Genomic DNA, 24,234 nt, shown 5'->3' with positions numbered 1-24,234 from the left:
CAACGAGCCTCGAATCTCTTATGATACCTTCCTCAAAGCCGCAAGAAAACTACTTGCATTTTGACATTTACTGGCGACAAGATGATGTTTCCTCTGCGGCAAACACTTCTCAGGTCGTAGGGTTAGTTTTTGCCTTATAGTTTTTGCCTTAAGACGATATGATATACACTCTTGAAGATGGTAGAATCTACCATATTGAAGGCGTCATAAGCTACATTCTTGAAGACGCTATAATCTTTATTCTTGAAGACGTTATTATCTCACAATTTAAAATCTACATTCTTGAAAACAAACGGAATAACCTACCTTCTTGAAGATGATATAATCTACATTCTTAAAGACGGTAAAATCTACATTCTTAAAGGCGTGATAATCTGCGGTATTCCAGACGGTAGAATTTACATTCTTGAAGACGATATAAGTTACATTCTTGAAGACGGAATAACCTTTATTCTTGAAGAAGGTAAAATCTACATTTATTCAACACGGTGTAGTTAACGCTGTGCTCGGTGTCGGGTTGAACAGGCTAAACACGGTGTTCAGGTTTCCGGACATATCCACACAGAACCGTTTTCCCACTGCTCAGGTCTCCTACCCAATCTTCCCTCCGCGGGAGATGAAAGCAGGAAGATGACGGTAATCATCGCGACCAGCCCGCCGCACTGCAGGTCTGTAACTACCCCACTTTACCCACGCCTGACTGCCTGAGCTGACCTGATATATCACAATATAGCCCCTGACCAAAGGTTTTGCCCATATTGTCCAACGAAAATTGAAGATGAATTTCACTTTGTAATGGAATGCTCTAGATATGATGTTTTACTTAAAAATTTATTCACATTTCTCAAAACAAGTACAAATTTTAAGAGTATCGATACTATCGACCGTTTTGAGTATATATTTAAATGCAGCAATCCCAACAATACGAAAATAGGTAAACATCTTAACGACTGCTTTCATATTAGGAAAAATACCGAAACTAATGATTAAACCAACTCGATCATAACTGTTACGCTATATCGAAATGTATGCTAGCCCTTATTGTATTGTATTAGTAATTAGGATGCTATATCAAAACATATACTAGCCCTTATTGTATTGTATCAGTAATTAGGATGTTAAGTTTTATTCTATACTCCTACTTTGTATTATGTTTACGAATTCTTGCCATACTCTGTACCATGTACAATTGTCGTGCAATAAAGTTCTTCTATGTAACCATAATCACGGCCTGTCGCGATTTCTGCACGCGATGGTTTCTGTGCATAGCCCAATTTACAAACGCCCCCAGAGACGCGCCTTAGTGAGTCTGCTGAAATAAAGACACTGGGCAACTTTGAAGATGCGGCGTCGATATAAATTACCCAATATTATCAACGTAGGGGAAAGAGAAACGGACGTGAGTTGAATATAAAGTGGACGCACGTTACGACATTTAGAGAACAGCTTGCTGATAAGGTTTAACACTTCCGTCTTGGCGCAGTTTAAAGACACCGGAAAACGTGGATTTAATGCTGAAACTAGGGATGACGTCACAGCGCACCTGGCCCCATCCTTGCATTGCACGCCGCTGCCGGGAGTGTGGTTCAAACTTGTGCACCGGATATGAAGCTAAACCTAAAAAACGGCTTGGTGCAGGTCCCCTGACGTCACATCCTGGATACATCCGGGTACGCCACGGTCTGGAGAGCCCGGATTTAGGTTTAAACTTAGTCCATTTCCGGTTACCGGTCTGAAGAGCCCGGATTTAGGTTTAAACTTAGTCCATTTCCGGTTACCGGGTTTAGGTTCAAACTTAGTCCATTTCCGGGTAACCGGGTTTAAAGAGCCCGGATTTAGGTTCAAACTTAGTCCATTTCCGGTTAACTGGGTCTGAAGAGCCCGGATTTAGGTTCAAACTTAGTCCATTTCCGGTTATTAGTCTGAAGAGCCTGGATTTAGGTTTAAACTTCGTCCATTTCCGGGTAACCGTCTGAATAGCCCGGATTTAGGTTCTTACTTACTTAACGGACGGAGCCCTACCGTGGCAACCAGTTGCATATACATCTGAGCGGCCCTGCACGACACACGCTGTCTGAGTGGCTGCCGATTCCGTCACAAATCCTACCCCTGCATCAGACGTAATTTGAGGACCTTGAATGGTTTTTAGGATAATGCGCTGCGTGCAAGCAACAGTGTGTGTAGTTAGCAACAGTGTGTGTCGTTTAGCTTGTGTAACAAGCGTCTGGAACCTTTGTTTTCGTTTCTTTTAATTTCTAAAGATATCAAAGAAGGCAATAAGATCAAGAGGGGCAGTGTGGTGGCGCACTTAGCCATGAACGTGTATCATAGTCTTCGGAAATCACCATATGTACGAGATGGTGTTACAGACAGAAGAGCTACAAATGTCCACATAGTTTCAGAGAGCTGCTGAATGATCTCTTAATGATGCTTACGCTCCCTTTAGTGGCCCGACAATCTTCCAACGGCCTTGTCTCACGTAGAGAGGATCTCTTCCTGGTGATAGCCATAACTCCGAGGTTTAGTTCTGCCCCCTTGCGCAGAGATGGATTCTCGTACTTTTAACCGAAAGCCGTTCCTGCGTGTTATTTACTCGCGGCTACACGAATGTTTGACATTAACGCGCATTACTGCGCCTAATGGCCACATTTATCCGTCTTAATGTCAGCCGAGATACTTTTACCGGTTTGGTCACTGCAGCGGTTTATATCACCATATAGATCATATCCTGCGCGTTAGGCACCCGCCTGTATTTGGTTGTTTGACATTTGAAGGTATCACAGTTTGTAATGGTCGCATTTATCCACTCTGAATGTCGGTATGACGTCAGGGGTTCAGCAGTTGGTGTTTGCCGTGACTGTAACAGTTTATATCTGACCGAAGATGACATGGATGCTGGTAACTAGCAGTGCGGGGAACAATGCATTGCGAACTGCATCCGTGCGGGGAACAATGCATTGCGAACTGCATCCGTGCGGCAGGCCGGGGCGTACCGTTGGGGTGACCGGAATAAAGCTGTAGTACTTTCAGGAATACCGGCATTTCCCTGACTGTAGGCGACATTGCTTCAACAGTGCCCCAACTGACTGTTGTTTAGATTGTGTCCCAACTGTAATATATCCAGTGACCAATCAGGTTGCTCTCGCCAGCCTATTGGCCTCCTACACTCCAAATATGGCCCTTCCTGACACCTACACTAACATTCTACTAACATGTTTACACCAGGGTACATAATTCCGACACCGGAAAAGATACGTCCAAACAAATATGCAACCCAATATCGCCCAATATAATGCACTCGTGTACATCTAAACTGTGCATACGGGGGGGGGGGGGGGGTGGCTGCACTAGAGATATAAAAAAAACACTGTTTTTCAAAGTGCGAATTTATGTAAGCCGGCGTATTGATGTTCATAAAGGTTTATACATCCCATGATAAACTTTATGTCCGTTACAGAAGTCTCGCCGGTGGGTCTCTTGATATCGCAACAGAAGGGATCGTTCCCTAAACGATATCGCAACAGAAGGGATCGTTCCCTAAACGAGAAGATCAACAGTGACGGACCTAGGCTCGACCAGCCTCCGCGGGTCGATGGGAAAATAGTAGAAATTTGCCAAATAGAGTTAAGTGTATGAAGGGAGTCGGCTACGGAGAGAGCGTCAGATATGCGCCTGCGAATGAAACCCTCCATGGCCAAAGTCCCCCGGCAAATGTTCTCCCTATAGCCGGCGCGGTTAGTCGGGTAGAGGCTAGAAGGACCTCCCGGCAGGCGTGCACAGGAGATGGGAGACTAGAATCAGCCTCGCCTTCAGAAGTGCTCTACTCTATTAGAAACGGCCACAGACTATCAAACACGTGCTGAGGTTCCCAGCTTCAACGGGATCGCAGTGCAGTCTATGCCAACACTTCAACACTTTCAACATTACTTTCAACAATATTGATACGTTTACATCAAGTGGCGCACCTGGAGACTACAGAACCGGGCATTGATGTCGATCTGTCCAATGAGGTTAAAATCTGATTTTAGCCCCCTTGATCTGTCGAACTTGCAGTCAGTATTTATTACTTCAAACACGCACCTCACGCAAGGGGAGTATGGATTTGGTGTGTGTGTGTGTGTGTGTCTATACCATGCGTGTGTGTGTGTCTGTATCATGTGTTTGTGTGTTTGTGTATGTGTTTGCGTATATGTTTGTGTGTGTGTGTTTGTATGTGTGTGTATGTCTGTGTGTGTATGTGTGTGTTTGTCTTTGTGTTTGTGTGTGTGTGCAAGTCTCTGTGTGTGGCGTAAGTCTCTCTGTATGTTTGTACAGGTGTGTGTGTGTGTGTGTGTGTGTGTGTGTGTGTGTGTGTGTGTGTGTGTGTGTGTGTGTACCTATGTGTCTGTGTCTGATCACCGTGAAGTCTGTCATCCCTGATTGCCCTGCTCCCAGAGTTACAGACGAGTCCTCAGCAATTACCATCATCACGACTATCGAACCAGACGTATAGTCATTACTCATCATGGCAATTTGTGCGCAGAGTTCACCCCCCCCCCCCGTAATCCCAGGTTCCAACGTCAGGCAGGAATAACCCGGTAATTGTCTGCGTCCTCGCCGTGACCTTCAGCCGCCATTTGCGTCAAGGTCAGATTGAACAGACTTTACAAAGAATCAAATGATTACATTTTGCACTTCGGAAATTGATGCAAGATTTCATTTTAGCCGGCGCCTCCCGGTGAAATGGCGTAAACTGCGCAGTGAGAGTGAGAGTTAGGAGTGAGAGTATGAGTGCAGTCGGCGGAATTTTCTTGCTGAGAACTTCCAGTGGGTGTAGAACAGACACGACCGTCAATAAGGCTCTACTGTCATTTTCCCACTGCTGAAACTGCCCCGGTCACCAGCAGCTGCCACTTGAAGCCTGAGGTTTATGCGGCACGTCCAGGAATGGCCCAGAATGCCCCCAATCTGCTCGCGCCAGCTTATAATGCTTAAGTCCCAATTGCGCCGGTTCCCGTCGTGTAGTCCCGGCTTAGCCCCTAAGTCACAAATTTGTCCCGGTGCTCGCACGATCAGCTCACGGCGTCTATTTGTTACCGGGTCCCGCGTTTATACTAAGGCCGGGTTAAAATGATTCGGGGTCCCGGCGGGGCCCAAGAAGAGCCCGACAGCCGCAGGGTGTCCCGCGGGGCCACGTAGGGGTCACGTAGGGGTCACGCCCGAAGATTCCAACAAACAGCCCGTAAACTCCCCGGCGGGGCCCCTTTTCAAATCGGGACCGAAACATTATCGTGCAGCAAACATGACCGGGCTTCTGATAACAGCCCAACCATAACAGCGATATCCCGAAGGCAATTCAGAATTAATTGGAAAATGTGATTAACTGTGCGTCCGGGTTGGCAAATTCCCATAAACCGTCTGATCACGGCTGATACGCCGGCATCATAATTCCGCTCTGGCGTCGCCTGACTGCTCAGACAATCGGGTCTGGCTCGGGACGGGGGTTGATGAACGTCACGGCCGTGGATTGATGAACGTCACGGCCGTGGATTGATGAACGTCACGGCCGTGGATTGATGAACGTCACGGCCGTGGATTGATGAACGTCACGGCCGTGGATTGATGAACGTCACGGCCGTGGATTGATGAACGTCAGGGCGTGAATCGATGAACGTCGCGGCCGTGGATTGATGAACGTCACGGCCGTGGATTGATGAACGTCAGGGCGTGAATCGATGAACGTCGCGGCCGTGGATTGATGAACGTCACGGTCGTGGTTTGATGAACGTCACGGCCGTGGATTGGTGAATGTCACGGCCGTGATTAATTAGTCATGGCCGTGGATTGATGAACGACAAGGCAGTGGATTAATGTACATCACGGTTTTGTGAACGGTTACAGTTAGTCATTCTAGTTATTTTGTAGCACCCGACACACAACACACGGACGTTCTGCCTGCCCCATAGAGACAGTCCGAGTCACAAAACACAAGGACTCGTGATTCCCTTTGCCGCACCGAGGCTGGGTTTATTTCAGTTCCGTCCGCAAGGACGCGATCTCTTTCCGTCTAACTGTTCGACGGTACGTCGTGTCTATCGTTTTTGCAGACAGGTACGTTTATTCAAACACGGCACCACAGGAGAACTGTTACTCTTAACCACCTTTATAGAATGTACATTCCCCCTGTTAGCGATCACTGCCCAATGTACACGTGTTAAAGGGGCGTCTCTTCCGGCCGACCTTCGATCGGTAAAGAAGTCCTGCCCAGGTCATGATGCGGCCGGCAGGCATTATTCTATTTGGTCCATCACGATACAGAAATGTACAGAGTCTTTAACCATAGCGATGCATTAAGTGCCTGTCAGGAAACACTCCACATTCCAACCACCGCGACGAGCGGGTACGTCACATCCGGTAGCAGGCCGCCATGACGAGCGTCCACGTCACATCCGGCAGCAGCCGTGCCGATAATTCTTTACATAATTTGTACACAAATTACTGAGACAAATCAACAGGACCATTGCCAATGTTTGATATTGCAATATACCCTGTGCCTGCAGAGATACAATATATATATATATATATATATATATATATATATATATATATATATATATATATATATATATATATATATATATATATATATATATATATATATATATATATATATATATATATATTGTATCTCTGCAGGCACAGGGTATATTGCAATATCAAACATTGGCAATGGTCCTGTTGATCTGTCTCAGTAATTTGTGTACAAATTATGTAAAGAATTATCGGCACGGCTGCTGCCGGATGTGACGTGACGTATATATATATATATATATGTACCAGTAGATGCCATACTTTGTTCCTTGTATAATTGTTGTGGATAAAGTTTAGTATTTATCTATATCCTGTCCCTGTAGTATGAAGGGAGCAACAAGTTCAATTTTAAACATAAAAACGCACGTTTCACAGCCTGACATTTTGCCGTTGCCAACAGTAGAATCTCTAGTATCACCCGTATTCGATATCATTCGCACCAATGTGTACTTTTAATCACCGCGCTGGACTGGCTGGATTGCAGGGTAAACATTATATACCAGGCTTTTCTACAAGGTGTTTGTTTGGGTTGCGGCCTTGAAGGCAAAATTCGGTTTCTTAACTACATTCTACCGGTAATCAACCATCGGAACGTGGCTCTTTTTTCTATATCTTAATCTTGTTTCGCCCACAGTTTCATCAAACCACGAGTACATACGGACAAGAAGCTGAATACTACATGAACTTGTTTTCAAGACACATTAGGTATCTACTTCCAGGCTAGTTGAATATTGAAACCAATGATTTAAAAGTATAGCAAAAACACACCGTTCCGTTCAATGTTTCAAACAAAGCTGGTCGGTAATAATGGTGTTTTGTTATCATGTAGTCTCTGGAACAAGTCACAGAAATGTTCATCATGTTGGCCACGATATCTAGCGTCCAGTTGAAAGTCTGTAAATCACGCACACTGGGGAAACATACATAGCGTCTATGCTGAAGCGCAAAAACTCGTTCCGATGTTTTTGTCCACATGGAGAAAATTTCGCTGGAGTGCAGCTAGTTACCATGACGACACGTCAGCGTGGATATCATACATAATTCAACGGAAAGTCACTCACGCTTAGATGCCAGCAGGTGTCCGTACAGGTGTCCGCAAAGGTATGCCGTATATGTGTCCGTACAGGTATAGCGTCCAGGTGTGCCGCAGCAGAAAATCTCGTCCTAATGTCCAGCCCGTGATAATCCAGAACTCATATGAGTGTTCGTGACGCCACGTTTATATTGAAATCTTCCCATATTCCGTCAAATTCTATTTCACGGATTTTTATACGTGCCGACAGTTGTACCATAATATAGGTGTACCATAGTAAAAATGTACCATAGTTCAGGTGTACCATATAACAAGGGTACCATAGTACACGTGAACCATATTTCAGGTGTACTATAGTACCGGTGTACCATAGTACACGTGTACCATAGTTCAGGTGTACTATAGTACCGGTGTACCATAGCACCGGCGTACCATAGTTCATGTGTACCTTAGCACATGGGTACCATAGTACAGGTGTACCATAGTTCGTGTGTACCATAGTACATGTGTACCATCGTTCATGTTATCCTAGTACAGGTGTACCTTAGTGCAGCTCTACCTTAGTAGAGGTACATCGTACTACGGGTGTACGCTTGATGAAAAAAATAAGATTAAACCAATTAGAAAAATGTTTGCCATTTGAGTTTGGAGAACACGGGGTAGCATTCGCCCTCGCAGGTCAAGCTCCAAGGAGAAATGACGCCCTTCCCGCGGGCTCATTCTCCCAGCCAATTGTCCGTCCTTTTGTTGCCCTAATTCCCCACTCCTTACCCCATACGACGGCGCGGTTTCAGCCAGCGGTCTACTCCCGCTGGAACACGAACTCGTTGTAGTGGCCCCAGGCGCGCTATGGTACACCTGTACTGTGGTACACCTGTACTGTGGTACACCTGTACTGTGGTACACCTGTACTGTGGTCCGCTCTACTCCCGCTGGAACACGAACTCGTTGTAGTGGCCCCAGGCGCGCTATGGCACACCTGTACCGTGGTACATATGTACTGTGGTACACCTGTACTGTGGTACACCTGTACGGTGGTCCGCTCTACTCCCGCTGGAACACGAACTCGTTGTAGTGGCCCCAGGCGCGCTCCGCTTCGTGCACGCCGCCCGTGCTGCCCGGCCCCGCTGACTGCACGCTGCCGTAGCTCGTGCCGTTCGCCGCCGCAGACGCCAGCTTGAAGCCCGCCTCGGCCAGCATGTCGAAGGCCTGCTCCAGGTAGGTGTGCTTCAGGTAGAAGCGGGACGTGTAGCGGTCCGGCATGCCGCGGTCAGGGTCGCGGGACTCGTTCAGCGTGTCGCCGAACACCTCCCGCGTCACGTTCACCTTGCCGCAGACGAAGATGCGCGTCAGCTTGCGGAACTTGACGTCGGTGACGCCGTTGGGCCCGAAGGCGAAGGTGCCGCAGTAGCCGATGGTGACGAAGCCGGGCTTCTTGGCGTCCTGCTTGGCGGGGCTGGTCGGGGCCGCCTCGCCCGTCGCCGCGGCGGGTTTGTGCTGGAGGGGCGGCAGCGTCGCGCGGCCGCACTGCGGGCACTGCGGCACGGACGCCCCGCTGGTGTTCCTAGCCAGGGCGGCGACCATGTCCTTCAGCTGGAAGTGCTCCGCCTCGAGCCGGAGCCGGTCCTTCTCCGCGAACCCGGCGGGCAGCAGGAGCCTGTCCGTCCGCAGGAAGTCCAGAACGTACCGGAACAGCTGCCCGTCCCGGTCCAGGAAGTAGCAGCCCCTCCCGTCCCTCGGCAGCGGGTTCCCCGGGCCCTCCGCGGCGCTCCCTCGGCCCTCCGCGAACATCTGCCCGAGGAGCGAGTCCGGGTGGCGCCGTAACGTCTCCACGGCCGTGGTGTAGCTCGTGCCGCCCACGTTCAGCTCGACCACGCCGGGGAACGCTTCCCTCTGACTCGACATGCTTCCAGCCAGCGCCTGGTTTGTACGGCCTAGCACCAGCCGTGAGTCTTCAGTACTGTTTTATCTGTCTGTATTCCTGCTTCAGTACAGCCTTATCTGCCTGTATTTCCCCTTGAGTCCGCAGCTCTGCGGATGTGCCTACTCTGCTTGCCTGCGTACTACGCGGATCCGCAGTAAAAGTAATTAAAGGAAACCGCTCCGTGAGACTTCAGTCGGAGCTCAGGGTATTGAGAAGGCTCGTCCTGCCGACCAATCCAGCTGCAGCCCCGCCTCCGTGTGGCTCACGTGGCTCCGCGTTGGGCCGGCTGGGCGAGGAATCTGGCTAGCCTCCACCAGGCCCTCCTACGGGTGTATGCATGGATCGGAGAATTTGTCAGAAAAAGGAATTATTAGCCAGTAAAGTCAGTCCGTGGTGAAAATCACATTTCGCCCACGTAATGCCTTGGTCCTAATTCCAATCCGGGGCCCGGCCGGGCGGTCTTTGAGAACGAAAAGTATTATATAAACGACAACAAAAACACAAAACGTACCCAAAATTATTTAAGAGCATAGCTTGTGCAAATTTATTGACATAAAGTTAAATTTTTCGTTTCCGCAAACAGCCCGGCCGGGCCCCGGTTGGGAAATGTGACCCTAGCATAACGGAGCTTGCAAATGAAACCCAGGCAAATATTCTCCCTATAGCCGGCGTAGTTAGTCTGGTAGAGACTAGAATCTGACAGGTGTATTAAAGGAACCGCGGCGCCGTGCGTGCGTGCGTGCGTCAGCAGGAGTCCCTGGAGACAGGCGGAGGAAGCTGTGCCCGGACCGCTGCGTCTCTGTCGCGGCCGCCGCGCGAGTCGCTGTTGTGTTCGCGTTCAGCACTGCTCCCCCGGGAGGAGAGGGAGACAGGGATGTTATTGGTTGTCCGGAGATGATAGACGGCGTCTTTGAACGTAGCCGGTCTGAGATCTGAGTCGGATGATTGGGTAAACTGTTCCGGTCTCCGCTTGTTTTGAGGAGAGGCGAGAGAAGGAAAATCTATAGCAGCCCTGGTTTATATAGCTCCATCTCTGTCGCGGAGGTAATTTCACATATACAGCTTCTACCTCTGTCAGGAATAAAAACATCGAAGTTCAGACGTGGCCCTTCCTTTCCGGCAAGACATTTATCTTATTGACGGTAAAACACTTACCTCACAGATAGATAGTAGCTCGGGGCAGTCAGCTTCAGTTCTACACACTTAACGCGTTCCGACAAGTCATTTATCTTATTGGACAGTAATAACACTTTGCTCGGGTTGGGTGGCTCGGGGCAGTCAGCTCCAGTTCTACCCGCCCATGACGCGTTCCGACAAGCTTCACCGCTCATCCCGTCTACTGGGATGTGTAACGGTTCGCCTACTTTGAAGACAACTCGGGCCAAACTTACGCGATTCGTTGGTTAGGCCACAGCAAGTAATTTTTATGGATGACATCAGCGCGCTCATTAATTTTCGCCTGATTTCGAAATAAAAAACAAGAAATTTCATTGCCCTCCGACGGAGGTCAACATGCCAAAAATTGCCAACATGCCAAATATGTCGTAAACGTTGACAGTCTAAGGTGTTTCCTTGCATACGAATACCTAGTGTAGTTCCTGCCCATAATGGTATAATAACAAGCTGTTTTCTGCATTTGTTCTAGCAAGGACATTATATAAATAATGGGGGGGGGGGGGGGGGGGTTCTAGTCAATTGAGCTGTATACACAAGATGTTTCATCGCATATGAAAAGCCAGTGTAGTTGCTTCAGATTATGGTACAACAAATCATTTTCTGCATTGTATTTGTTGTAGTTAGTCTATTGAGATGTATACACATCTACAAGGACATGCTTACTGCTGATTCAAGGAGGTTTTATATTACATATGAATGAATACAAGACTAAAAGACCTGTTGGTCATGATATCATATTTCGTCGCCTCAATTCTTGTTTGACAAGAATTATGATCTCAAAATTTGAAAATATAGGAATCTTGCTTTTTTTGGCCCGGCTTTTTTTTCCTCCTATCTCATTAATTTTGAAGTCTGCGGAGGATGTCATCCATAAAATTTACTTGCTGTGGCCTTATGAGAGAAAAAAAAAGCTAAAACCGGAAACACGACCTTCGCTTTGCCTGCCTGAGGCGGGAACCACCTGCCTTTCCGGGCACAGGTGGAACCGGTTATTCCTCTGACGTCACCACTAGGACTTGAACTTGATCCCTCTGACGTCACGTGATCCTCTGACGTCACACCCAGGTCCAACGTCTCCCAAGACCTTTCCATTTTAGGTATTTTTCTAAATTTAGACTCCCTCCTATCAAAGAGGCTTCCGCCACTAATTCTATTTCGCGCATATCTTGTTTGTACATCGCGTTTATTGCAGCCGCAGGTGCGTGGGGCGGCGATGATTGGGCGGCAGCGCGCTGTGTGCGCAAGAAGTGATATTTGCACTCCTCTCGGCGGGTTTAATTGGCCGTTCTCAGTCCGAGTACGCGTGTTTGTGATGTAACCGGCTCAGTCCGAGTACGCGTGTTCTTATGTAACCGGCTCAGTCCGAGTACGCGAGTTCTTATGTAACCGGCGGACTGCTGAAGCAGCGAGCTCGCGATAACTTCCATCTTCACCAGGAAATGAGCTGATCCCCGGGGCTGTCCCATGTGTGCGGGATGAGGTGCCTGCAGTTCTGATCCCCAGGGGCGGTCCCGTGTGTGCGGGATGAGGTGCCTGCAGTTCTGATCCATGAAACGCGCTTCCTTCCATCCGCGGACTTCGTGCAGGGTTACATTAAAGCCCCTGTCACACTTGTGCGTATATACAAGCCCGCATGAGTTGTGTATTAACATGTTTTTGGTTTAGGTTAAGTTTGCAGCCGAAGAAGTGATTTCGTAGGTTCGGTCGCTAGGCTGCACAACGGTGGGTCAAATTAGAAAACAACTTCTTCCCCTCAAACTTTACTTAAAACAAACAAATGTTAATACGCAACTCATTCGGGCTTGTATATACGCACAAGCGTGACAGGGCCCTAAGAACCGGTTTATGACTAGCAAACGAAGCGTCCCAACCTCCCGCGCCCCGTGCTTCTGTAATGCTAGGTTCACATTTCCAATCCGGGGCCCGGCCGGGCAGTCTTTGGGAATGAAAAGTATGATATAAAAGACAACAGAAACACAAAACGTACCCAAAATTATTTAAGAGCATAGCTTGAGCAAATTTCTTGACACACACTTTGATTTTTCGTTTCCGCAAACAGCCCGGCCGGGCCCCGGTTAGGAAATGTGACCCTAGCATAAGCCGGCTTGCGGAACCGGTGCGCTGTCTGGGGCCGGATTTATCACGCGGGTTTCTGTCTCCGGTTAGCCTTTGTATAATTACTTTGAACTCCTCGCCTATCTGCATAGCGGCAGGCGCGCGGCTAAAGGCGTCTGCGTGGAACGGGATTATGGCGGCGTGGCTCTGGAAGAAGGAGGGAGGGCGGGGGAATTAGACAGGACTCTTTTGGAAGCCACTGTTACACAGCAAACTATTGATGAAAAAACAAACTCCTGAGATCGTGAACACTATTGACGGCCTTTCATTAATTTTTCTGTCTCTTAATCACAATTATACTATAAGGTACACAAAACGTTACACGCTAAACGGGTGTTGTTTCATGTATGAAATCTTAAGATTCGCCGGACCAATGAAACGTTGTTCTCTGTTGATCCGCCATCATGTTACAGGAACGGTAGAAAGCGCCTGAAAGGTCCCCAGCCCGGCGGTGCTAGCCTCCACCAGGCTCCAGAGGCGGCTGAAAAGAGTAGAAATTGGCCAAATAGACAGAAAAACATGAAAGAGGAGTTAGTCTGCTATAGGGGTACAGTTTGCCAGATTTGACCCTCTCTCCGTAGCCGACTCCTTTTGCACACTATTCCCTCTATTTGGCCAATTTCTACTATTTCCCAGCCATCCGCGGGGCCCGGTAGAGGCCCGGCTGTGCCCCACGAGTCGGATAACGCCACATCTGAATCTGCCACAGAAGTATCAAACTGCGGCCCGGATCCTGGCGGTCAAGTCGTTCCCTTTTGATCCTCGGGCAGCCCAGGGATGTTCTCACATGGAACGTTAAGAGAGGAGCTGTGGATGTGAATTGGAAAGCCACTTGCAATGGAGCCATCACAGTTTCACTTGACGAGAAGGGAAAAACTTTCAGAGAGAAAACCGCCCCGGGTGAATTGTATCTACGTCTGAAGTCATGAACCAAACGGACATTGTAAATAAGTACTGGTTAGTTCTGCTAGTTCATTTTAGTGACGCTGAAGAGGAGTGATGGTTGTCACTCGAAACGTCCGGAAATAAATCTCCGAACTCTTATCCAGTTGTAAAGTTTGAAATTCTTTTTCTATAAACGGTCATGTGTTGCATCGCGGGCGCCTGATTTACCGTTATGAGTTCCTGTAATAGACCGGGGCATCACAGGGGAGAAACCTCCGCTTCTCTATCTCCGAGGGGGCATCACAGGGGAGAAACCCCGCTTCTCTATCTCCGAGGGGGCATCACAGGGGAGAAACCCCGCTTCTCTATCTCCGAGGGGGCATCACATGGGAGAAACCCCGCTTCTGTAACAGACCGGGGCATCACAGGGGAGAAACCCCGCTTCTCTATCTCCGAGGGGGCATCACAGGGGAGAAACCCCCGCTTCTCTATCTCCGAGGGGGCATCACAGGGGAGAAACCTCCGCTTCTGTAATAGACCGGGGCATCACAGGGGAGAAACCCCGCTTCTCTATCTCCGAGGGGGCATCACGGGGGAGAAACCCCGCTTCTGTAATAGACCGGGGCATCACAGGGGAGAAACCCCGCTTCTCTATCTCCGAGGGGGCATCACGGGGGAGAAACCCCCGCTTCTCTATCTCCGAGGGGGCATCACGGGGGAGAAACCCCGCTTCTCTATCTCCGAGGGGGCATCACAGGAGAGAAACCCCCGCTTCTCTATCTCCGAGGGGGCATCACAGGGGAGAAACCCCGCTTCTCTATCTCCGAGGGGGCATCACAGGGGAGAAACCCCGCTTCTCTATCTCCGAGGGGGCATCACAGGGTGGAAACCCCGCTTCTCTATCTCCGAGGGGGCATCACGGGGGAGAAACCCCTGCTTCTGTAATAGACCGGGGCATCACAGGGTGGAAACCTCCGCTTCTCTATCTCCAAGGGGGCATCACGGGGGAGAAACCCCGCTTCTCTATCTCCAAGGGGGCATCACGGGGGAGAAACCCCTGCTTCTGTAATAGACCGGGGCATCACAGGGTGGAAACCTCCGCTTCTCTATCTCCAAGGGGGCATCACGGGGGAGAAACCCCTGCTTCTGTAATAGACCGGGGCATCACAGGGTGGAAACCCCGCTTCTCTATCTCCGAGGGGGCATCACAGGGGAGAAACCCCGCTTCTCTATCTCCGAGGGGGCATCACAGGGGAGAAACCCCGCTTCTCTATCTCCGAGGGGGCATCACATGGGAGAAACCCCGCTTCTGTAATAGACCGGGGCATCACAGGGGAGAAACCCCGCTTCTCTATCTCCGAGGGGGCATCACAGGGGAGAAACCCCGCTTCTGTAATAGACCGGGGCATCACAGGGGAGAAACCCCGCTTCTCTATCTCCAAGGGGGCATCACGGGGGAGAAACCCCGCTTCTCTATCTCCGAGGGGGCATCACAGGGGAGAAACCCCGCTTCTCTATCTCCGAGGGGGCATCACAGGGGAGAAACCCCGCTTCTGTAATAGACCGGGGCATCACAGGGGAGAAACCCCGCTTCTCTATCTCCAAGGGGGCATCACGGGGGAGAAACCCCGCTTCTGTAATAGACCGGGGCATCACAGGGGAGAAACCCCGCTTCTCTATCTCCGAGGGGGCATCACAGGGTGGAAACCTCCGCTTCTCTATCTCCGAGGGGGCATCACGGGGGAGAAACCCCGCTTCTCTATCTCCGAGGGGGCATCACAGGGGAGAAACCCCGCTTCTCTATCTCCGAGGGGGCATCACATGGGAGAAACCCCGCTTCTGTAATAGACCGGGGCATCACAGGGGAGAAACCCCGCTTCTCTATCTCCGAGGGGGCATCACGGGGGAGAAACCCCGCTTCTGTAATAGACCGGGGCATCACAGGGTGGAAACCTCCGCTTCTCTATCTCCGAGGGGGCATCACAGGGGAGAAACCCCGCTTCTCTATCTCCGAGGGGGCATCACAGGGGAGAAACCCCGCTTCTGTAATAGACCGGGGCATCACAGGGGAGAAACCCCGCTTCTCTATCTCCGAGGGGGCATCACAGGGGAGAAACCCCGCTTCTCTATCTCCGAGGGGGCATCACATGGGAGAAACCCCGCTTCTGTAATAGACCGGGGCATCACAGGGGAGAAACCCCGCTTCTCTATCTCCGAGGGGGCATCACGGGGGAGAAACCCCGCTTCTCTATCTCCGAGGGGGCATCACATGGGAGAAACCCCGCTTCTGTAATAGACCGGGGCATCACAGGGGAGAAACCCCGCTTCTCTATCTCCGAGGGGGCATCACGGGGGAGAAACCCCGCTTCTCTATCTCCGAGGGGGCATCACAGGGGAGAAACCCCGCTTCTCTATCTCCGAGGGGGCATCACGGGGGAGAAACCCCGCTTCTCTATCTCCGAGGGGGCATCACAGGGGAGAAACCCCGCTTCTCTATCTCCGAGGGGGCATCACAGGGGAGAAACCCCGCTTCTCTATCTCCGAGGGGGCATCACATGGGAGAAACCCCGCTTCTGTAATAGACCGGGGCATCACAGGGGAGAAACCCCGCTTCTCTATCTCCGAGGGGGCATCACGGGGGAGAAACCCCGCTTCTCTATCTCCGAGGGGGCATCACAGGGGAGAAACCCCGCTTCTCTATCTCCGAGGGGGCATCACGGGCACCCCATACAGACAGCGTTTACAGTAACTATGGGATAACGGTGTGCATCGTTAGTCAGTAGTAACGGGGCTGAGATGTCCTCCTTTCCTCCGGAGATGACAGCGTTAGTCGATAAAGTCGGGCCAGGAGTAACGGCGGATCGTATGGTGGCGGGCTAGTGGAGGCACGATGCATGTCGGGAATGACGGGAATGACCCCAGCTAGAGAAGTGACCTCAAGATGGCCGCTCTCGGATCGCAGCCCAGTCCTCGGCGCTTTGAGGAGCTAGCGTACTGGAACAAACGCCTGGATCTACCTTTCCAAACATATTCATTTCACTTAACCCCAACTGCAGGTAAGTTAGGTCTAACCCCAGGGTCAGCTTTACTCGTTGATAACAATTACGCCTGGAACTATCCTTCCAAACATATCATTTTCACGTTTTCTACTGGTAACAAAACAAAACAAAACAAAACAAAACATGTAACGTTACCGGACTAATATATAACGTTATATACAAGCCCTGCAACATTCGCCACGGCTAGTACATGTAGATCTTACCACAGGGTCTAGTTTTCTAATTGTCTAATTCAACTTAGTCGTGGAAGGAAATAGAAACAACAAGGTGATCAAGGTTGACCTAGAAATTATAGTAGGATTGGGAAGCAGTAAAACCAAGGACATCCTACAATGTATATAATGACCTTGAGTAAACTAAATCATGTCACAGATAGCCAGGGCCTTTTTAGCCATAAGTAATAATTACCTGGCGTCTAACCTAATCTCCAAGTAGATCTATCAGTAGCAAGGCAGTATCAGTAGGGCCTACTGAACCAGTATCCAAAACTGCAAAATAATCCAACATTCAAAACTGCACTCGGTGGCCTTTTCATACTAGTGATGAAAGGGCAAGGACAACAAAGCCTTGGTAGTATATTTTTCTAATCTAATATATTAAGAATTTGGGTTCATCACAATTTTCCTGAGCTCGAAACATTCTGCCTTTTTACCAAAATACACAGGAATACGCAAATATGTATAAAGGAGAGTGAAATCTACCGGAATATACTAGGCTTTGATCAGTAAATATCACAGGCTGCTATATTTTGGCATTAAATAGTGTATTCATGGCCCAGGGAACAAGACATCACTATGATCTTGAAACTACTGATGGTGATGGCGACCCGACCAGGCCTCCATGTTTTTATTGCGGATTACAATGTTGAGCCGCCCAGTTATTTATTATTACATGTATAGTGATTTCCAGGGTCATATATATGTTATTCTAATTTCTATGCCAAAATATAGCAACCTGCGATGTTAACTTATTGAATAGTTCCGAAATTTCCTTTTTTGTATTCCACACTGTGACCCCGCTAAACAAAGATTGTAATCCACAAATTATGAAAACAAACATGTCGCCTGGCCGGGTTGCCATTGCCATCAGTAACTTCGTGATTCAATGATTTCTTGTTCCCTGGGCCATGAATACATTATTTCATGCCAAAATACAGCAGTCTGATGTTTACTCATTCAAAGCGTATTCTGGTAGATTTCAGCCTCCTTTAAGGCTTTATCATTTATGGGTATTCTGGTGTATTCCGGTGTATTCTGGTGTATTCCGGGAAAAAGGCAGACCCGCTCGAAACTGTTTAAAGCACTGCTACTGTGCATGCCAACACCAAGTACCTCGCACCAACTTCCAGATTCTGCCTGCAGCTCTGAACAAGAGCGATGGCATTCTATTTAATCTAATGTTGTGCACCCAAAGATTTCTCTATGCACCTAAATTGTTAGGCTGGGTGCACCGGTGCTACACACCTATCCTCAAAATTGAATTTCAAGCCCTGCTAGCTAAGCTGGATGATATTTTGCATAGCTCTTTGGTCGAGGGATCTAGTACATTGTATACTTGTAAAGGCCTAGGAAAAACATGCTTTCTCAATCCGGGTTCTCAACTGACCCTGGCAAAAAAACTGACAACCCTAGCTTTTTTGGCGGCCGCTGGCAAGGGACACAATAGTTTCAATCTGACATCTGAGTAATGAATTTAAAAATAGACTTCTTGTATTTCAAACTCAAACTTTCAAACGTTTTATGTAGGAGTGTATTCCTTTTTTTGTTGTTAACTTTAAGTTAAGTTTATTAATATACTTGTGCTTGTGCAAAGTACTAGTATATCTCTCTGAATAATATTATGTTGAAAATACCAGTGCTTCAAGTGAAATCTAAAAGAAAAAGAAATAACAAACAGAATACCTAGCTACCAAAACTGGAAACAGCACTTTTTCCCTAGGCCTAAGGCTCATGTAATATCATAACATGGCTCTAATAAGTCTACCGGGACCAGTTACGGTAAGGCACCATACAATATTTGTATTTTGCAGACCAGTTAACATGAAGGCGCTTAATTTAGATTAATTTGCTATTAAGATAGTTGTATGGCTCTTTGGTCCAGAGACAGGGATATATTCTCAATCTCAAATTGATACTTACTCTCCCCCCACCATCACTGAAAGGTACTGAACTGTATTTCAGCAGGTTTCCAGAAAAGGTGACTAGGCTAGGAATAGTGGGCTACCTTGGCAGGCTACCTCCCTCCACTTTTAGGGCCCTATTCACAACAATTCACATTTTTCACACTTTCCAATATTCAATGCCAGGGTGCCGCAAAATTGATTTTACAACAATTCTTCTTAGCGTGAGAAAAAAACAACAGAAAACCCAAGTAGGAGGGTGGTAGAACACAGGAAGGTACATTTCTTTTGTGTTAATTCTCATCAAATACAATACTTTATATACTGGGGGAGAACAATGTTTTAAGGTTTTTAGCGGTGATTGTCTATACAAGCAAGGAGGTTTATCTTGATAAGTTGAACTGTTTCATTTCAAATCCGGCAATGCTTTCCTTCCAAAGACTTTTATTAATAATGAGCATTGCATTGATTTCTAGGCGATTAGAAGTCATGAATAAACCGTGCTTACCAATTTGAAGCGTGCAGAGTCTATTCCTTACTTTCACGCTTAGAAGAATTGTTGTAAAATCGATTTTGCGGCACCCTGGAAGTGCATCTTGGGAAGTGTGAAAAAGGTGAATATTAATCCAGGCTTGGTATTAAAGGGATCACTCCAACAATCCACCTGTAGACTGCTCCCTGTGATAATTCCTCCCCCTCCATACTCATCCTAGAGACATTTACACCCCAGTTTATGCTAGACTATATTTAGTGCAGATGAACCAGCGCATTATGGTAAGTGACTTTTAGTCTTGGGAGACGGCTGAATTTGTGTCTGATGACAGGTTGGCAGAAAGACCTGTCCAATCCGGACAGCGGAGAAATCTGTCTGGTCCGGTTAGACAGATGGAGCCCCCTGACCATCTGATGTATTGCCGTATATCCTAACATTAAGTGCACTGATTGGCTAAATGGGGTTCTGCATGCAAATCTCATTATTCATGCAGCATTCAGAAAGATTAGCGACAGTGTTGTCTTTTCAACTTCCTTGGCGACACAGCTTAGGCAGGCAGTAAATTTCTGGCGAGGTCTGATCATATGGCTGCTAGCAGGTCACCGAGTGTCACCACAATTAGCCAATGACAGACAAGGTTTTGTGGGTTATCATCATGCAAAATACTAAGAGGGAGACTGATTTGTGTAATCAGTGGTGTTTTAATCTTAGCAACAAAAAAACAACTTCTTCCCGCTGGCACGCGTTATTATACAAGCCTGCGTCGGGCAGCACGCAGCACGTATCAACAATGCATGTTTCACACTAGGGGTGGGTACCGCTACAGAAACTTCCGGTCCAGGTCCAGTGGGTCTATACCAGATTAAAGTAGTGCAGCAGTACATTATATTTTAGATAGTGAGACCTACAAATTATGTTCAAATTGTATGTCAGAATGAAATAGCTATTTTCAGTGCACACTATTAAATGTGCAGAAAGGAAACAAAGATGTAACAAAACATTTTATTCCAAGGTAACTTTTATCTCACAAAAGAGATTCAGAGGAAACTTGTCCTTCTTGGGGTACAATGTAATTGACAACTAGACATCATGACCAACAAATGATCCTACTTTAGAGGCTTAACAGTTTTCAGCAGTTCTAAGAATTTGCTAGCTTATCATGATAAAGCTAAAACAAAAAGTAATATGACTATGGGCACATGATATAATTTTTTAGGTTCACAATTTGTCTCTACATGTAACTAGACTCGCCTCGCCGTCTGTTGACTTATCCTTTAAGTGTTACTAGATATCATTCACAGCTAACGTCTTTGAAAGAGAGTAACCATGATTCGTTAAATCTGCTGTTATTATGTGACCACCTATTTCACACAATGAAACTAGCGGGGCCATGTGAGCCACGCCCGGCACCCAAACTCTGATCCTCCTGCCTATGGGCTTGTATTTGTGCCACAGGACCCCTCTGTTCGATATGACTCTTTCAAAAGTGTTCGAATTAAACGCACACGCAAGCGAAGAATTATTTTTAAGCTAATAAGTCATTTCAAGATGTATGCTTTGCAATGAGTTAGTTTAATATGTAGCTGTGTCACCAATAATGTTGAAAATACTACACTCTCGCTAATCTTTCAGAATCCAGTGTAAACAATGAGATTTGCATGCAGACCCCCAACCATCCAATCAGTGCACTTCATGTTAGGATATACGGCATGCAACACAACGGACTGCTTGCAATTCTATCGCCTTCTTCCAGGAAGCTCAACCTGTCAAATGGGACCAAACAGGTTTTTTCTGCTGTCCAGACCGGACAGGTCTTTCCGCCAACCCGTCAGATAACTCACAGGACCTGATTAACTACATAACTATTACTAGTAATGTAGTTAATATGAGTGTACCACAGAAGATCATTGGAGTGCTGTTCTCAAACTTCCAAGTTATTGGTGGGATCTGAGTCACCTGACACTGTGAGGAAATATTTGCATGGCTAATTAGTACATGTAATATTTGCATGACTCTTTGGTCTGGACACCGGGTAAGGTACTGTATGTGTAACACTTGTATGCATACATGACTCTTTGGTCTGGACACCAGCCAGTGCTGGAAATACTGGGTCATGTGCACTTTTGTACTACCAAAATTGAAGCTGTGCACCTAATGTTAGTCTGCATGAATGTTAGTCATGAATTGTAATAGCAGACAGTGAGTCATCCAGGCCCCCTGGGGGCATTTGTCCTAGAAAACTGGGGCAGTCAGCCACAGGTGTCAGACAGATGTAGTAAGTTCAGTTGTATATAGCCAAAATTTCCACAATTGGTTGCTTTTCCTTGGTTTTGCAGAAAAAAAAACACATTTTATTCTAACATGGAAAGACAAAACATATGTTTGTACTGCAATGAAAAAAGAGGGACAGTCACATTCCAGAAAGACCACTGCAAGAAGTTGGTAACAAGAGCAAGAGGTAGACATCAATCAAGACATTCTAGTAGTTAATGCAGGTCAGCTGACAGTTCGTAGACATATAAAACTGCTATCTCTCTAGTCACACTCCTTAGGTAAGGTACTGCACAGATGATATTTGTATGGCTCTTTGGTCTGGACACCAGGTAAGGTATTGTTTAGGAAATATTTGCATAGTTTGTAGACCTGGGAACTGGATTAATATTCTTGACATTTGCACGGGTGACTGGGTGTTAACTTAAGTGTGTTATTAGAAGTACATAACTCAGAACATTTCTCTTTTTTTTCTCCAGGGATTGATGTCTGAAAAGGTGAAATGGGAGATGGAGCTCTTTATGCATCACTGTCATCTGTCTAGAATGGTCAAGGCACCAGCATTAATTAGTAACAACATTATTGGTCTGACTGAAGAGAATATTGAGAAGATGGAATCGACATGTGCAATGGTTAGAAATAGAGTGCCATAATGAACTGTAAAATACCAAAAGTCTGTTGGTTTGATTTGGTCCCATTCATGCCTAGTCCTCTGAGTGGCACATGTCTAGGAATAAGTCTCTAAAACTGTATAAAGCATATAGTGAATGTACTCTGTATCAGCTCAATATTTTGCATCCTGCTATACCATCAGTACTAAGTGTGATACTGTAAGTATGCTTCTCCAATAGGAGTAACAGTTGTTTTTAGAGCATTTATTAAAACTACCTCTATTCACGCTATTGTTTCAAATGTCTTTTGTCGACAACGTTGCCCAACAATAGTGCAATTGAGTCTGTCCAGACATGCCGGTCACAGAAACGTACATTTTGACCAAAGAAACTCAAGTGGGGCACCCCTGAACGAAAAATTAGATTTTTTTTAATTTCGATGACGATAACGGATTTAACCAACAAGGGTGTCATTGAGTCTGTCCAGACATGCCGGTCACAGAAATATTCATTTCGATGTACTGAATTCTATGGGGGACCCCCCTGAATGGAAAATTAGATTTTTTTTAAATTTCGATAACGGATTCAGTCAACAAGGGTGTCATTGAGTCTGTCCAGACATGCCGGTCACAGAAATATTCATTTTGATGTAATAAATTCTAGGGGGACCCCCCTGAACGAAAAATTAGAATTTTTGGAATTTCGATGACGGTAACGGATTCAGTCAACAAGGGTGTCATTGAGTCTGTCCAGACATGCTGGTCACAGGAATATTCATTTTGATGTAATAAATTCTAGGGGGACCCCCCTGAATGGAAAATTAGAATTTTTAGAATTTCGATGATGGTAACGGATTTAGCCAACAAGGGTGTCATTGAGTCTGTCCAGACATGCCGGTCACAGAAATATTCATTTTGATGTAATAAATTCTAGGGGGACCCCCCTGAACGAAAAATTAGATTTAAAAAAAAAATTCGATGACGTTGCAGATTCAGCCAACAAGGGTGTCATTGAGTCTGTCCAGACATGCCGGTCACAGAAATATTCATTTTGATGCAATTAATTCAAAGGGGGGCCCCCTGAATGGAAAATGAGAATTTTTGGAATTTCGATGACGGTAACGGATTCAGTCAACAAGGGTGTCATTGAGTCTGTCCAGACATGCTGGTCACAGGAATATTCATTTTGATGTAATAAATTCTAGGGGGACCCCCCTGAATGGAAAATTAGAATTTTTGGAATTTCGATGACGGTAACGGATTTAGCCAACAAGGGTGTTATTGAGTCTGTCCAGACATGCCGGTCACAGAAATATTCATTTTGATGTAATAAATTCTAGGGGGACCCCCCTGAACGAAAAATTAGATTTAAAAAAAAATTTTGATGACGTTGCAGATTCAGCCAACAAGGGTGTCATTGAGTCTGTCCAGACATGCCGGTCACAGAAATATTCATTTTGATGCAATTAATTCAAAGGGGGGCCCCCTGAACAAAAATTAGAATTTTTGGAATTTCGATGACGGTAACGGATTTAGCCAACAAGGGTGTCATTGAGTCTGTCCAGACATGCCGGTCACAGAAATATTGATGTGACATATTCTAGGGGGACCACCCTGAATGAAAAATTAGATTTTTTTTTAAATTCGATGACGTTAGCGGAAATATAGACGGCAATAACACATGCTAACAGTGCCAATTCAGTTGATTCATGCGCTTCAGTCAAAAGTCGCTTGGAAATATAGACGGCAATAACACATGCTAACAGCGCCACGTCAGTTGATTCATGCGCTTCAGTGAAAAGTCGCTAGGATACCATAAACTGTTTTTTGGAAATATACTTTTTCAAACGTATCAAAAAGGATTTAGGAAGATCGAAAAATCAAATAACGATTTTTTACTAATTTTCTACATCATCATTGATGAAAAAAAGGTTTAAACTCGGCAATGAACGCAAGTAATACAATGCGTTGTGCTGTAC

General features: G+C 46.8%; 2 protein-coding genes and 1 long non-coding RNA gene across 3 annotated transcripts; 2 read left to right on the top strand and 1 right to left on the bottom strand.

Moving 5' to 3' along the window:
• Positions 1–6,802: 6,802 nt before the first annotated feature.
• LOC136436045 (BTB/POZ domain-containing protein KCTD8-like) lies at positions 6,803–10,249 on the bottom strand. Its single transcript, XM_066429736.1, has one exon. It carries the CDS (start codon positions 9,506–9,508, stop codon positions 8,648–8,650), a length of 861 nt encoding a protein of 286 aa, XP_066285833.1. The 5' UTR covers positions 9,509–10,249; the 3' UTR covers positions 6,803–8,647.
• LOC136437135 (zinc finger and SCAN domain-containing protein 2-like) lies at positions 9,507–15,996 on the top strand. Its single transcript, XM_066431615.1, has 2 exons — positions 9,507–9,526; positions 15,147–15,996. Exons 1-2 carry the CDS (start codon positions 9,507–9,509, stop codon positions 15,994–15,996), a joined length of 870 nt encoding a protein of 289 aa, XP_066287712.1.
• Positions 15,997–16,428: 432 nt separating this feature from the next.
• LOC136436044 (uncharacterized) lies at positions 16,429–22,543 on the top strand. The gene is made up of 2 exons (XR_010755997.1): positions 16,429–16,759; positions 22,125–22,543. It is a non-coding gene; the product is annotated as an uncharacterized lncRNA (long non-coding RNA).
• Positions 22,544–24,234: the final 1,691 nt, after the last annotated feature.

The sequence above is a fragment of the Branchiostoma lanceolatum genome, chromosome 6 (assembly GCF_035083965.1).
Source record: "Branchiostoma lanceolatum isolate klBraLanc5 chromosome 6, klBraLanc5.hap2, whole genome shotgun sequence".
NCBI classification, from domain to species: Eukaryota; Metazoa; Chordata; class Leptocardii; order Amphioxiformes; family Branchiostomatidae; genus Branchiostoma; species Branchiostoma lanceolatum.
The sequence above is the reverse complement of the archived record's forward strand: the minus strand, read 5'-3'. Positions and strand labels throughout refer to the sequence as shown.